At 39.2% G+C, this 16,136-nt stretch overlaps 2 protein-coding genes across 2 annotated transcripts in view; one reads left to right on the top strand and one right to left on the bottom strand.

Annotated features, from left to right (window-relative positions):
- LOC133621601 (uncharacterized) overlaps nt 1-2,453 on the top strand; it is a 182,946-nt gene extending 180,493 nt beyond the window's left edge. The window contains exon 5 of the mRNA XM_072916055.1: nt 1,257-2,453. The gene's annotated coding sequence lies outside the window, so the exon portion shown is untranslated. The remainder of the gene's footprint in view (nt 1-1,256) is intronic.
- A 137-nt stretch (nt 2,454-2,590) lies between these two features.
- On the bottom strand, nt 2,591-16,132 carry utp6 (UTP6 small subunit processome component). Its single transcript, XM_061983744.1, has 19 exons — nt 15,566-16,132; nt 14,884-14,968; nt 14,770-14,811; nt 14,598-14,690; nt 14,419-14,466; nt 12,833-12,896; nt 12,635-12,753; nt 12,486-12,563; nt 12,324-12,405; nt 12,157-12,238; nt 11,647-11,825; nt 9,749-9,828; nt 9,588-9,665; nt 9,329-9,508; nt 7,722-7,802; nt 3,485-3,594; nt 3,348-3,414; nt 3,214-3,286; nt 2,591-3,056 (listed from the first exon to the last, which is right to left on the bottom strand). The coding sequence occupies exons 1-19, from the start codon at nt 15,655-15,657 to the stop codon at nt 2,893-2,895; spliced, it is 1,797 nt and encodes a 598-aa protein (XP_061839728.1). The 5' UTR covers nt 15,658-16,132; the 3' UTR covers nt 2,591-2,892.
- Nucleotides 16,133-16,136: the final 4 nt, after the last annotated feature.

Below are 16,136 nucleotides of genomic sequence, written 5' to 3'. Positions count from 1 at the left end.
CTTTTCATCACAAATATGTGAGTATTAAAGCGCTCCAAATGATGAAATTTGCAAGCGCTCTCTTTTTCCCACCAGTCACACACAGTCAAAATGATAGTGCTCCCCGCATACTTGCCAACCTTAAGACCTCCGAATTTGGGAGATGGGGGGGGCGGGGTTGAGGTGCAGGCAGCATACCCCTTCCACATCGAGCTGTCCTGGATGAAATGGAATTCTTTTTTCCAATCATTTTGGAACTTGCAAGCGTACTTCTTCTTCTTACTCGTCGTCGCCATGTCTCTTCTTCGTTCTTCTGCTTCGTCTCCTTCTTGTTGTGTGTGCAGTTGTGCACTGAGCTCCAAAAGCCGTAGATATTAATGTAGCGTTCCGGAAGAGTTAGTGCTGCCAGGGGTTCTGGGTATTTGTTATGTTGTGTTACGGTGCGGATGTTCTCCCGAAATGTCTTTGTCATTCTTGTTTGGTGTGGGTTGACAGTGTGGCGCCTATTAGTAACAGTGTTAAAGTTGTTTATACGGCCACCGTCAGTGTGACATGTACGGCTGTTGACCAAGTATGCCTGCATTCACTTTGTGCGTGTGCGTGCGCGTGCATGTGCTTGAAATTAACGTTATCATTAAACCAGTTAAAAGATCATACAACGTGTCAGCATTTCTTGACCTCTTCGAGTAAAGACCATTGTTAAACCCGTCCAACGCTACATTATTATGTGACTGGGTCGGCACGCTGTTTATATGGAGGAAAAGTGGACGCCTGGACAGCATGCAGCTGTTAAGGGGTGAAGTTTTCAGGTGAGAGAGGACGCTAAAGGCAGTGCCTTTAAGGCACGCCCCCAATATTGTTGTCCGGGTGGAAATCGGGAGAAATTCAGGAGAATGTTTGCCCCGGGAGATTTTCGGGAGGGGCACTGAAATTCGGGAGTCTCCCGGGAAAAAAAATTTTCCCGGGAGGGTTGGCAAGTATGGCTCCCCATCACATCCGGCCCAACTGCGCCAACAAAGTAATCATCTCTAAAAAACAGCTTACATTTTATTAAATATTGTATTATGATTTCTATCAATTGCAATGAAAGCGTTGGGATCAGTGATACGCAATGTGTTGCTCACCAAGCTTTAGTGGTTTCTAACAACATTGCAAATTATTGTGTTATGTAGAGGACTCCTGGCTATTCCATAGAAACCTTATTTCTACTGAAGTGTGCACTCCTTGAAAGGGTTTTCACTTACTTTATTTACGCTATCGTTTCTCTGTAATTACAGTGACGAAGAGCAGGTAATCTGTGAATGCAGCTAGTGTCCAGCTGCAGGCGCCCCACCCAATGGTCTCTCCCACCATGAAGGCGGTCGTGGACGCCGTGTGGGCGGTATGGAGCATCGGGGCCTCCATCTACGACTACATCCACACCAGCGCCATGGAGGAGCGCATACACGCCCTGGAGAAGGTCATCACTATCCACCAGTGTGCCATCGGGATGCTCTCGGCGGCCATCTTGATGCTCTTCACTTACATCTTCCTCAAGAAGCTTTGAGGGTCGGACTGCACCGGTAAAGTAAACAATAGTCAATTTATATGCTGAAGGGTTGTTTAAACAGTTAGCACACGGTCCATGCAAATGTATTTATTAATTCCTTGCTGCTATCGTTTCTTCCGGAAGACACACTGGGACACCGAACTTGCTGACTAATATATGTTTTAAATGACTTATCAGATTGATAAATACAGAAATCACATGCATGGTGGTGAATAAGACCACAACATTAGGTAGCACTAGTCAAACAAGAGTATAGTAGATATATTTTACAACTAGAAAATATATTTTGGAGCTATTTGGTACCTATGCCTTCAATGCTCCATTTTAATTTGGAATTGAACGATGTTTATTGTGGGGTTTACTATGTGCACTTTCTTTCTTTTTTTAACCTGCCATTTTGAGCAAAATATTACACTGTACACTAAACTACAAGTACATCAATAATTGCACTGTTAGTTGAATACATTTTCAATAAAGTCAATTAAAACGGAGCATTATCTCTGAAAAGGCAGGATTAATGAGGCAGGTCTTGTATTGGATCTCATTGTGATGATGTGCTAGAGTACATTATGACCGCTTCAGTGCTTTTCCTTAAAACAATCACAATTTCAAAAAGGGATCAATATTAAATTATTTTTTTTCCTGTAATATTTGCACTAATTTCCTCAATATATGTATAACATTTCTGATTAGGAATGTTGATGACAGTATTTTGTCAAAGCCTCTTACTGATGTGAGAAGGAAACCACTACTATATTACTGTAACTCCATACTCATGTATTTCATTTAAGAATGTTAGATTTTCTTTCATGCAGTTACAATATTCTAACTTAACTGTATAGTAAATGTGTGAAACAAAGTGGCCTTACAGTGGTAAATACAGTACAGTATATAAAGATGTTTAATGCCTCCTTGGGTACTGATGTTATTTTTTTATATTTAGTCATCGTATTTTAAGATTTTTGAAACCAAAGACACTTTAGAGTGATACGTTTGGAGATTTGAGAAGTTAAAATGAGGAGAAGGTGTGACAACCATCAATCATTTACATGCACTACTGAGAAGAATTGAATTAGTTTTATTTGAAGGCCATCCACATGTGTACTCAATAAGACAACATCCATTGGTTTAGAACCTTCTTGGAATCGTACATGTTCCCAACATGGCTCTTTGGAAGCAAGCTGCAACTCAACATGTCTCTCTGGAATTCCATCCCAAACATGGGACATCAAAAAACAGTTCATGTTCAGTAAATAACGGTGAATAAATTCCCAAGGATGGACTGTGGAACCAGCCAACGGCTCATGTGGTTTCCTCAAGCAGACCAACTCCTGCTCAACACTGACAAGTCGACTTGTGTGGTTTCAATGGATTCCAAGGTGTCCGGTCTGAAGGAGCGTGTATTTGGTGGTGAATCTCTCCACGCTCTCCCCCTCCAGGAACTTCATGGCTCTCCAGTGGATCTTGCCACAGTTCTCCAGTTGGCCGAGGGGCCCCATCTCCTCCTGGATGTACTGGAGCCACAAATCTTCAGAGGGTACAAGAAACACATTGAGCTGATGAACAGTGGAAATAACCATACACTGGAGCATCTCTGAGACTTTATTGGACTCTTATTAGCTTTGCTACTTGAATAACATGATACTGAAAATAAATAAGTTTGACTAACAATATTCTTGCCTCACCTTCATCTGAGGAGCCAAACTCTTGCAGGGCCCTTTCATAGTAGTCCCTCAAATAGTTCATCCTTGGAGATTCCTTCATGAACAACACAATTAGACCTGACTTAATGACACCAATGTGATTTTGATGCACTCACTTGTTCTTTCTCAATCAGAATAATTCTGGTGAACAAAGGCTTGGAAAGAGGTCTGCTATCCTGTAAACTAAAAGAAGGAAAGGTATTTGTTTGCACAATAGCCGCTAATTTATGTAAGTGTCACTACTTTTCTTTACCTGGTAAAAGTCTTTCGAGCTTTCTTGTAGCCTCCGGTGGAGTATGACCAATCGAGGTAGCACTCTTTCATCTCCATGGCAACGTCTGCCACTGCAGATAGCAGACCTCGCTGGTGGTAAAAAAAAAAAAAACTTGTCTGCTGAAGTGTTCTTAGGCTAAATCATTGTGTGCATATTGATGTGGAGATGTGAATCATTAAGGGCACAGCTAAGGGTTTCATTCAAGTTTTCTTTTGAAGGGGAACTTCACTCTTTTTGGAATAATGTCTATTACAACTAGACAAGAACATTTTTTATCTTTTTTTATGAATTCTAATTTGTAAATAAACACACAAGAGTCAGCTAACAATGGAAGTAGAGGGATTTGCTCTATTCCGTATATAAAGCGCTCTAAAAAAAAATATATATATATATATATATATATATACACACAGGTAAAAGCCAGTAAATTAGAATATTTTGAAAAACTTGATTTATTTCAGTAATTGCATTCAAAAGGTGTAACTTGTACATTATATTTATTCATTGCACACAGACTGATGCATTCAAATGTTTATTTCATTTAATTTTGATGATTTGAAGTGGCAACAAATGAAAATCCAAAATTCCGTGTGTCATAAAATTAGAATATTACTTAAGGCTAACACAAAAAAGGGATTTTTAGAAATGTTGGCCAACTGAAAAGTATGAAAATGAAAAATATGAGCATGTACAATACTCAATACTTGGTTGGAGCTCCTTTTGCCTCAATTACTGCGTTAATGCGGCGTGGCATGGAGTCGATGAGTTTCTGGCACTGCTCAGGTGTTATGAGAGCCCAGGTTGCTCTGATAGTGGCCTTCAACTCTTCTGCGTTTTTGGGTCTGGCATTCTGCATCTTCCTTTTCACAATACCCCACAGATTTTCTATGGGGGTAAGGTCAGGGGAGTTGGCGGGCCTATTTAGAACAGAAATACCATGGTCCGTAAACCAGGCACGGGTAGATTTTGCGCTGTGTGCAGGCGCCAAGTCCTGTTGGAACTTGAAATCTCCATCTCCATAGAGCAGGTCAGCAGCAGGAAGCATGAAGTGCTCTAAAACTTGCTGGTAGACGGCTGCGTTGACCCTGGATCTCAGGAAACAGAGTGGACCGACACCAGCAGATGACATGGCACCCCAAACCATCACCCAACCATGCAAATTTTGCATTTCCTTTGGAAATCGAGGTCCCAGAGTCTGGAGGAAGACAGGAGAGGCACAGGATCCACGTTGCCTGAAGTCTAGTGTAAAGTTTCCACCATCAGTGATGGTTTGGGGTGCCATGTCATCTGCTGGTGTCGGTCCACTCTGTTTCCTGAGATCCAGGGTCAACGCAGCCGTCTACCAGCAAGTTTTAGAGCACTTCATGCTTCCTGCTGCTGACCTGCTCTATGGAGATGGAGATTTCAAGTTCCAACAGGACTTGGCGCCTGCACACAGCGCAAAATCTACCCGTGCCTGGTTTACGGACCATGGTATTTCTGTTCTAAATTGGCCCGCCAACTCCCCTGACCTTAGCCCCATAGAAAATCTGTGGGGTATTGTGAAAAGGAAGATGCAGAATGCCAGACCCAAAAACGCAGAAGAGTTGAAGGCCACTATCAGAGCAACCTGGGCTCTCATAACACCTGAGCAGTGCCAGAAACTCATCGACTCCATGCCACGCCGCATTAACGCAGTAATTGAGGCAAAAGGAGCTCCAACCAAGTATTGAGTATTGTACATGCTCATATTTTTCATTTTCATACTTTTCAGTTGGCCAACATTTCTAAAAATCCCTTTTTTGTATTAGCCTTAAGTAATATTCTAATTTTGTGACACACGGAATTTTGGATTTTCATTTGTTGCCACTTCAAATCATCAAAATTAAATGAAATAAACATTTGAATGCATCAGTCTGTGTGCAATGAATAAATATAATGTACAAGTTACACCTTTTGAATGCAATTACTGAAATAAATCTAGTTTTTCAAAATATTCTAATTTACTGGCTTTTACCTGTGTGTGTGTGTGTGTGTGTATATATATATATATATATATATATATATATATATATGCAGCACGGTGAAACGGGTTAGTGCATGTGCCTCACAATACGAAGGTCCTGAGTTCAATCCCGGGTTCGGGATCTTTCTGTGTGGAGTTTGCATGTTCTCCCCGTGACTGCGTGGGTTCCCTCCGGGTACTCTGGCTTCCTCCAAAGACATGCACTTGGGGATAGGTTGATTGGCAACACTAAATGGGCCCTAGTGTGTGAATGTGAGTGTGAATGTTGTCTGTCTGAGTTGGCCCTGTGATGAGGTGGCGACTTGTCCAGGGTGTGCTCCGCCTTCCACCTGAATGCAGCTGAGATAGGCTCCAGCACCCCACGCGACCCCAAAAGGGACAACTACTACAAATTATGGCAGACTTCATGAGAGCCAAAGACGACTACTTTGGGACAAATGAAGATCCAGATTTAGCTTAAATATAAGGAAGAAGAGCGACAAGTTTTAGACGCTGAGTGATCAACAGATCCAGCAAGTAGCAGTATTGCTAAGCGCCAAGCAATAAATATACATTACGAACATAATTTAAAAAAATAACTAACTGTTAGCGATGTAACGATATCAAAATCTCACGGCACGATATTATCGCGGTATTATGGCCACAGTATGATATTATTGTGGTATATGTCCAAAAATAAAAGATGCCATAGTATGTCAAATGAATAGCAGGAATGTTTAGGATAAACACACTTGCTGTAATTGAACACAAGTGTAATGCACAAACATGTATTTTAAATGCAAATAATCTGTTTAAAGCAAATATTCAAAAAATTACTTAAAAGTGATGTCTTTAAAATGACAATCTAAACATTCCCTGTAAAACAATATTGTTCACATTAGTCTCTTTCAACTTATACTTTCTGGGAGCAGTAGTAAAGGTTTGGGAACTGAGGACACCAATTTTTTAAGCTTTTTAGGTGGAATTATTTCCCATTCTTGCTTGATGTACAGCTTAAGTTGTCCAGGGTCTCCCTTGTCGTAGTTTACGCTTCATAATGCGCCACACATTTTCAATGGGAGACAGGCCTGGACTACAGGCAGGCCAGTCTAGTACCCGCACTCTTTTACTATGAAGCCACGCTGTTGTAACACGTGCAGAATGTGGCTTGGCATTGTCTTGCTGAAAAAGACGTTGCTTAGATGGCAACATATGTTGCTCCCAAACTTGTATGTACCTTTCAGCATTAGTGGTGCCTTCACAGATGTGCAAGTTACCCATGTCTTGGGCACTAATACACCCCCATACCATCACATATGCTGGCTTTTGAACTTTGCACCTGTAGCACTTCAAATGGTTCTTTTCCTCTTTGGTGCGGAGGACACGACGTCCACAGTTTCCAAAAACAATTTGAAATGTGGACTCGTCAGACCACAGAACACTTTTCCACTTTGCATCGGTCCATCTTAGATGAGCTCGGGCCCAGCGAAGCTGACGACGTTTCTGGGTGTTGATGATAAATGAAGTGAAGTGAAGTGAATTATATTTATATAGCGCTTTTCTCTAGTGACTCAAAGCGCTTTACATAGTGAAACCCAATATCTAAGTTACATTTAAACCAGTGTGGGTGGCACTGGGAGCAGGTGGGTAAAGTGTCTTGCCCAAGGACACAACGGCTGTAACTAGGATGGCGGATGCGGGGATCGAACCTGCAACCGTCAAGTTGCTGGCACGGCCGCTCCACCAACCGAGCTATACCGCCCCAAATGGCTTTCGTTTTGCAAAGTTAAGTGTTTTAACTTGCACTTACAGATGTAGCAACCAACTGTAGTTACTGACAGTGGTTTTCTGAAGTGTTCCTGAGCCCATGTGGTGATATCTTTTACACACTGATGTCGCTTTTTGATGCAGTACCGCCTGAGGGATTGAAGGTCCCAGACATTCAATGTTGGTTTTCGGCCCTGCCGCTTACGTGCAGTGATTTCTCCAGATTCTCTGAACCTTTTGATATTGCGGACCGTAGATGGTGAAATCCCTAAATTCCTTGCAATAGCTCGTTGATAAATGTTGTTCTAAAACTGTTCGACAATTTGCTCACCATTTGTTCACAAAGTGGTGACCATCGCCCCATCCTTGTTTTAACATGTGTTCTTGTCTTAGATAGGGATTGTGAATGATAGGCAAAGTTCTAAAAAAATAGAAAAAAAAGTGCAATTCCTCTTTTAGGATTACCTTGAAGATGGCCTCTGTCTCCTCAGGTTTCTGGCTGGCTATGCTCCACTCGACCTGCAGCTGCCAAATTGGTAAGCTCTCCTGTTAGAACAGAGCGATGAGAGAACTTTTGCTTTATTTCAGCCATTGTCTGTGTGCTTATCCTCTTCAGAGTCACTAAGACACTGGAGTCCAGCCGAGTTGTGTGAAAGTGTGCTATGTGAACCACTACACGACTTGTGTGCAGAATATAAAAGACTACAGTCATAAAGCATATGAACGCTTGCAGATAACTAGTGATAAATATTAGGGGTTCTCCAACAAAACTATTTACGTCCAAATCTGAATCGATTGAATAATTTTAGAAAATCGCTTTCTTTTTTTAAGTTTTTGTGCAAATTTTTTTAAGAATCAACTTTTAAATTTAAACATTAAACAACTACCGGTAATATTCATATTATTATTGATACAGTTGATTGTAATCTTTTTTTTCTTCAATTTTTTTTTTGTAAGTATTGTATTTGTATGTATTCTCAATTGCTTTGTAAATGTATATCTTAAGTATTGCAAAACTGGAATTAGGTTGCTTTATTTTCTTTTATTAGATCAACACTGTGATTTTTGTAAATACAATTTGAAAAATGAATAAATTAAAAAAAACGTGTTCAGGCCAACACTACGCATATAAGTCATACGTCAGAGGCCAAGAGGAGCTTTATTTTTGAAAAACTTTTATCATTTATATACCAAATAATATATTACAAGAATTGTGTTGAATCAAGAATCTGATTCTGAATCGAATCGTAAAGTGCCCAAAGATTCCCGCCTTTGTCATTTATCACTGATTATTTCATTGTAGAAAATGCTTTATGTTTAAAGATACCATCTTATCTTTGATGATGATTGCGACGTTTAAACAAGGACTGGGGCATGCAGCCAATGTTAATTTTTTTTCCACTTCTCTACTGAGCGTTACACAATGTCTAATTTCACTTCACTCTTTACTTTTTCTTTCCTTTTGTTTGGCACCCCAAGAAGAGTGTGACTCATGCTTGGCATTGCAAAAAGTTCACTAATAAGCAATTGTGTAGCTGCAGCAGACAAACAATACAGCGTTTTTTTTTTAGCCTTTTAACAACATATACAGTTAAGTATAGTAATTAATATTCAGTATGAGTCCCTCAGTGGAAAAAGTTTGGACTTACAACTATTTCCCATTTTACTTTAGTTATTTCATGTTTAGGAGCTGTTTTGTTTGTTCTTGAGGAGCCCCAATCCTTTTGTTTTACGTTACCATGACCATACCGGACTGGATTAGCACCTTGTTTATGTATATCATGAGGGCGTCTAAATGCTTGAAGTTGCAGAATGTGTAGTAATCCTCCTCATGCTTCAAGTCTTATGAAAACAATACCAAGCTCCTCTGTTGTAAAAGTGCCTGCAGCTAATTTAAGTGTAAAACATTCATCATCATGTGATATTCATGTTTAAGGTGTTTTTTTCCATTTTGCCTACTTTTTTCCTTTCTCCTTTCCTGTAAAAAAAATACGTTAATAGGATGGAATGGAGGCTAATTAGAGACGACCCACTTAGTTGATAACTGTGTGTGTGTGTGCGTGTGTGTTCACCTTGGGATGGATGTGTGTGAGCGCGTCCTGGAACAGTGGCCCAGCGTCATCCCTCCCCAGGTGCATCAGCGTCTGCAAGGCCAGGCTCCACACCGACACCGACTGGCTGTAGCGCTGCGTGACTGCCATGGCGATCTCAGTCGCGCTCTCCGTGTCTCCTGATGACAGCAGGATTTGCAGCTGCTCAAAGGGAGGACGTCGCGTTATGTAGGACAGAGTGGGACAGCTGTCCTTGACAATTGTGGTACAGTCTTATTACCCAGTTCTTGTAATAATCCTCTTTTAGCAGTGATGAGTCGTGGGCTCGCCTCAGGACTCCCATCAGCCTCTCCTGCCTCTGTGATGTATACGATACACACATACAATACATTTGTTCATCCTCACGCAGGGTGACAGCATAAAGGACAGAGCGTTACTTACCTTGTCCTTAAGCTCTTGGACATTTGTCTTCCTTTTCACTCTCTCCAGACAGAATGCCACGTAGTAGGTCCACATGGGTTCTGCAGCGGGCCACACAAAAGCACGATGAGAACACAACAAGTAAGACACTGCCACAAGTGACATGTTTGACTGTTCAAATGAAATTAGGTTGTGTATATTCAAATGTATATTGAAATATTCAGTCCTGAAGAGATATGTTAGACCAGGGGTGTCCAAACCTTTTCCACTGAGAGCCGATCATGGAAAAATAAAAGGATGCGGGGTACATTTTTCACTTTTTAAAACTAATACAATATACAGTAAACCTTTGTATATTGTGGTTAATTGGTTGACCTTGATAAATAATTTCTGCCGAGTAGGAATCATTCATTATGAATCATATATTTTCATAGCTAGAGCATAACAAACTGTTAACTACATTCAAAATATTTTTTTTTACATTATGAGAGCCCTCTAGATATAAAATAATCCCTTTTAGTCACTTTTAATCCAATGTAGTAATGCTACCTGAAGCTGAGCCAATCAGTGGCCATGATACTGAACAACGTGACCTGATTGGTTTGGTCTCATCTAGTGGCCAATAGGTTAGACTTTAATGTATTCCACACTGGGGAAATTATGTGGTTCCAGTGCAGATTCAAAAAGTCCACAAAAAAGTATTACAACCAGCGTCAAAGTCACTAAAGTGCCATCCTTTGCTGTGTAGTCTCGATGGGGTTTAAACCAAAAGGCACATGAAAACAACAGGGAAGGATTGAATAACACAAAGAAGTACTGTACATATAAGAACACAGAGCAGCTGCCACTTCAGCAGCGTCATTTTTACATAGAGCAACAAATTTAAAAAGCAATAAACTAAAAATGAGTAATAAGGATTACATATTGTGCACATACCATTGCACCATGCTTAGATTCAGTAAATAATAAAACAAAAACACCAAACAAACTACTGCAGTATTGATATTTTTAGTTTATTTAGACATTTATCTTATTGAAAATGCCTAATTTAGAACAAAAATGTTGTAGAATATTCTTGAAACAAAAAATCTGTAATGCTGTGATACCGCAGTATTTGAAGACATTGTGCTGAAGGACGACTGTATAGGATTTTTTAAAGAAAAAAAAACAGCCTGCATGTCAGCTTTATGATATTAGTGTCAACATTTCAACTTACTTCTTATTACATTACACCTGTTTACATCGTTAAAAAATTTGCTGCGGGCTGGGCCGTGCGTAGCCTACCACCTAATGTATCGTATTGTGGTGGTGTTTAACACACCAATATGTAGAAGCTCTTTAACCATTTTTTTACAATGTAAATGATTTGTTTTAAATAGTTAGTAATACAAGAATTTCAAAATGTATTGTGTTCCAAAAAACAGAAAAGTGAAGGAAAAATTACAATTATTTACTTATGTTTCTGAACAAAAATACACACTTTCCCAAAAGGGCCCTATAAAAATTGTTTTAATTCTATGTTTTAGTACTATGTACAATAAAGGATTATTTATTTGTTTCGGTTTATTTGTTATTTTTTAGTTGTACATTGGTCTTATATTATATATGCAGTGCTTAACACATTTATATTATGACTTTAAAAAAATAAATGTGTACAAATAAGGGCCTCCCTTCCTAATAAACACCTGCTACTCTTTACAGTTGCGTTAACAGAGAAGGTACAGTATACTGTAGTACAGTCAAGGAGCATTTTTTTGCAGCATTAGTGTCATAGTTTGACTGACTTGAAAACAAACCACTAAAGTATTAGTGTGGAACAAATGTACGGTGTATATATTGACAAAAGTACTGAGACATACACCTGCAAAACTTTAGTCCATCATGCACAGTGCATGTATTGAATATGTGATGTGTCCTACCAGTGTTGAGTCTCTCAAGGCCTTTATCGTACATCTGACAGCATTGCTCCTCGCGTCGGTTAACCTCCAAGGCCCGCATTTTGGCGGTCTGAAGTTCCTGTCCTGTTACCGGAGCCTCAAGCTCCCTCCTGGCCAAGAAGTCCCAGGTGGCACTGTCATCCAGGAAGTTGTTTTTTAGGCTGGAAAACAAGATCAGTTTCATAGTTGATGTTTTGGAATAGAATGTGTTTGTGCAATAGCGGTTAGCATGTCATGTCAGCCTTACAAACAGGACAGTTTGCATGCGAGCGTTGGCACTCCTGCATCCCAAAAACATGCACTTCAGGTTAATTGGAGACAATAAATTGTCCATAGGTGTAAATGTGCGTGTTAATGGTAGTTTTTATGAAATGTGTCCTGTGATTGACTGGTGACCAGACCACCCGGTCATTTACGATAGGCTGCACCTGTAAACCTTATGAGGACAGCGGTATAGAAAATGGATGTTTGTCCATCCAAAAGGTGACTTACTCCTGCAGGATGGACTCTTGGAAGTCTTTGGTGAAGTCAAAGATACATGCGATATTCAGCAGCGAGATGATAAACTCTGCCTCTGTGGCACAAAAACACCCAAAAGTTACTTCCGACTGACTTAACAGCTTTGTTTTTTTGGTAATTCAAACAAAACCCATGCCCACCTTTGTTTATGTCTTTGGCATCTTTATACACCACCATTGCTAGTTTCCCACTCAGAATCTCTGGAGAATACTCAAATTCACTCTGGATAGTGTCAAGAATACAAACAGTGTATAAGTGGTTTTATGTATTTTTACTCATTTGGAAAGGTGTGAGACACTCACAGTGTCTATCTGAGCTTTCTCCAGTCCTTCCTTCTTCTTCCTCAGCTTCTCACAGTGCAACAACTCCATGCGAAAGTACTGGAATACATTGACATGGTTGAGTTTTCAACTTCCTATGGTGCAAATGTGGCTTTATTCCGACTCCTTACCTCCTGGTAGACCTTCTTGTTGCCTGGGTGGAAGCGTAGCGCCCTAAGGAACAAGTGACGTGCATTATCAAAGGAACGTCTCTCTTCCAGCTCCATCTTAGCAGCCATGATCCAAAGTGCTGGTGACAAGAGACAAACACAACCACAAGAATGTAAGCATTTCGTGTTCAGCTTTGTAAATGATACTTATAAATGTACCTGGTTTATCAGGGTGGATGGCCAGCAAGGCCGAGAACACCTTGCTGAGCTGCCCCTTTGAGGCCTGCAGAGAGACACAATGGACACATCTTTACACCAGTAGGGTTGTCAATATCTTGGTACCAAAATGTATTTCCATACAACAATTCCACAAATAAAGGGGACCATAAAAATTTAAATATTGGCCTTATTTTAACAGAAAATATTATGATACATTAAACATGTTTCTTACCACAATCAAAGAACAACTTTGGCATTAAATAACAAACAAACATACTAGAAAACTTCTCTTTTGTTATTAAGTAAGCCAACAGGTTAAAAAGGCTCCTAATTTGGCTGCTTATGTATGCAGTAACATATTGTGTAATTTCCCATCCTCTTATTTTGTCCAAATTTTGAGGGCCAAGCGGTAGAAAATGAATTATTAATCTACTTGTTCATTTACTTTTAATACCTGGTTACTTTGTTTTAACATGTTCTCTCTACACTTCTGTTAAAATGTAAAAAGCCCTTATTCTTCTGTTGTTTGGAAGTTTTGGTTAATACTACAATTGTGGGTTTGGATCCAATATCAAGTAGTTACAGGATCATACATTGGTCATAATTAAAGTCCTCCTGTCTCCAGGGGCATATTTACTGAGTTTAAAAACAACTTAAAAAAAAAAAAAAATTAAAAAAAGATGTAATCACTGTATCGACTGGAGGTGGGAAGTTTCGGGCACCTCACGATTCCATTACGATTCAGGAGCTACGATTTGATTAAAAAGCGATTTTTGATGCATCTTTAATTTATGCATATTTTTGCAGTTTTACATTTTTTTCATCAATCACTTGCAACTAAAAAAACCCCAATTCCTTTGTAATAAGAAACAGTTCAATTAATTCCCACATATATTAGATTAATGAAAATGTGTGCAAAACTGGACCAGAAGTGCCCGATAGTAAAGGAGCTGGTCAGATCTCTCGGTGAGGAGGCTCGCTGCAGTCAGACAAATTTTAGAACTGCCTGCATTACTTTATTTACAATAAATAAATCGATTATCAACATTTACTAATTAATTCTATAATCATCCATGCCTGAATTGCGATGCATCAAAAAATCCATTATTTACCCCACCTCTAGTATCGACTATAAACGAAATACGGCTCTTGTACTTGGTATCGTTACAGTCAGTATTTGTATTGTTCCACCCATTTGTTTACATTCAGGAGCGCAAGCTTGCTGTTAGGTATTGCATCCTCCTACGGTAAGTAGTGAAGCATGTTTAGCAATTCCTCCTACCGCAGAGATATTTGTAAAAAAAAAAAAAATATTTGTTGTTGCCATGGAAGTGAGGATTAATGATTTACAAGTAGCTAAAACACTGTGGATGGATGTTAGCCGCTAGCTAAATTTATAGCTCCACCTTTGTTACTTTTTACGCCAAAATATTTCCATTCTCTCTCTTCTTTTTCCACGCTGTGAAAAAAAAGTAATTTATTTTTCAAAGGCATTTTTAATTAATTAGTACTGCAATACTTTGTGTGCCGGTATACCACACAACCACTGCTGTCATTCAGACTAATAATGAAATATTATTACATACCCATTTCTTACAGAAGGCAACGTGCGAGAGCCAAAGTTGCACATCATTCTGAAGGGAAAAGACATGAGAATTTTTTTAGCAACATTGGAACTTTTGTACTTTAGCTTTGATCTGATTGTTTCCCTTCGGTGGGACAACATGTCCTTGTTATGATAATAACAAGGTGCTTGATAGAATACCTTCCACTTGTTTGTTGCCCTTCTGAAGACACTATTGATTCTGTGTATGATTGCAAAATCAATCTCCTCCTTCTTGTGTGTGTATCGTATGCACTGCACAGAAAACACAAAGATGAGAAGCAGTACAAGTACATGCATTAATGCTACAGGAAGGTGGCAGCATGTTACATACCGCTCTCCTCTTTTTGACCAGCTCCAGGACGTTGATTTCGTACTGTAATTCAACATCAAGGTCTATAAATTGAGTCATTTCAACTTAATACAATTAGTACAAAAGGACTTGTACCTGTATGTATGCGATAAAGTCGTCTTTGGTGACAATCAGCCTGTGGAGTTTGTATTCCAGCGCTGTGATTCTTTTGATGATGGTTCTGCCAAACACAATTAATTCCCTATTAGAATGTGGCCCTTTATTTAACAAATTCCATACACAGTATATACAATTACTGTATGATAAATAAATGTGCAGTTCAGTTCAGTTTCGGTTTATTTCGAACATGCATAGAATACAATGTAATGCACCACACAATTCCAGTAGTTTCATTACAGCACGTCTGAAAAGGAGTAGGAAGAAGCAGAGCTTGTTTAATCCTTCACCTTTTCATACCATAGCAATTTTATCCAATGTCCTTGTTTTCTGTAACAGAACAGTGAACAAATATATAATAACATACCACAGTAAGCAGACAAATACCAGACAATACATAATCTTTGTCTCAAAAAAAAAAAAATAGTATGTATAATTACTGTATGATGAATAAATGTTATAATGTACTTTTATATCATGATGACATACAACAATACCAAATCAATATTAGTGTTTCTTAAGATTTAGGGCAGTTTCAGTCATGCTATTAATTTTTTGGTGTTTTTATTTTAAAGGAGTCCTAAGGAGACATGCAGCCGGTTGATCAATGAGGGTTTTTTGTGGTTAGTGATCATCGTTGTAAAATATTGTGTTGTCTTACTTGACTTCTTTCTTGGTGAAGAGCCCCACTCTCTCCAGTTGCTCCAACTCAGGAATTCTGTCCTCGATACGCTGTTGAACTATCTCCGCCATCTTAGCTGCGTTCGAGCACCAAATTCAGCAATCCTTTTTTCTTCAAATTAACTGACAGAATGTCAATTCTGTGCTATTTTGTCTACTAATAAGATCGTTTTAGTCCAAGAGCCACGAGATTAGCGGCGATGGACTCGGTTCACACATGGCCGGAAGTTGTGAACCACTACACTTCCTGTTCTCTCACCAAATATCTCCGACAAACACGAGTTGTACCATAATAATTTAGCGTGTTTTAAAATAAAGTTAAGAACAATTGTGTTTACGTCAGCTGTCAGTGTAATAAACGACAAAACATGGATTATTCCACGCGTGTTGTATAAGTAACTAAATTCCGTTTATTTGTCAGACTTTTTTTAAGTATTGTTATGAGAACGCATTATTAAAATAAGTTATTCACTTTTTGCATTTTGGTTACTATTTGGTTTAATCACACGCCTACTGTAATGTAAATGGTGATGGGCGAGACAGTGGTTGTG

Source organism: Nerophis lumbriciformis, linkage group LG25, assembly GCF_033978685.3.
Source record: "Nerophis lumbriciformis linkage group LG25, RoL_Nlum_v2.1, whole genome shotgun sequence".
NCBI classification, from domain to species: Eukaryota; Metazoa; Chordata; class Actinopteri; order Syngnathiformes; family Syngnathidae; genus Nerophis; species Nerophis lumbriciformis.
The sequence above is the reverse complement of the archived record's forward strand: the minus strand, read 5'-3'. Positions and strand labels throughout refer to the sequence as shown.

Bases quoted from the DNA above. Each gene is read 5' to 3' on its own strand.
- utp6 (XM_061983744.1), bottom strand. From the start codon at position 15,657: ATGGCGGAGATAGTTCAACAGCGTATCGAGGACAGAATTCCTGAGTTG. The intron at 14,812-14,883 runs GTACAAGTCCTT...GTTGAATTACAG, and splicing joins ACTTTATCGCATACATACAG to TACGAAATCAACGTCCTGGA. The intron at 12,897-14,418 runs GTATGTAATAAT...GTCTCTCTGCAG, and splicing joins TTGCCTTCTGTAAGAAATGG to GCCTCAAAGGGGCAGCTCAG.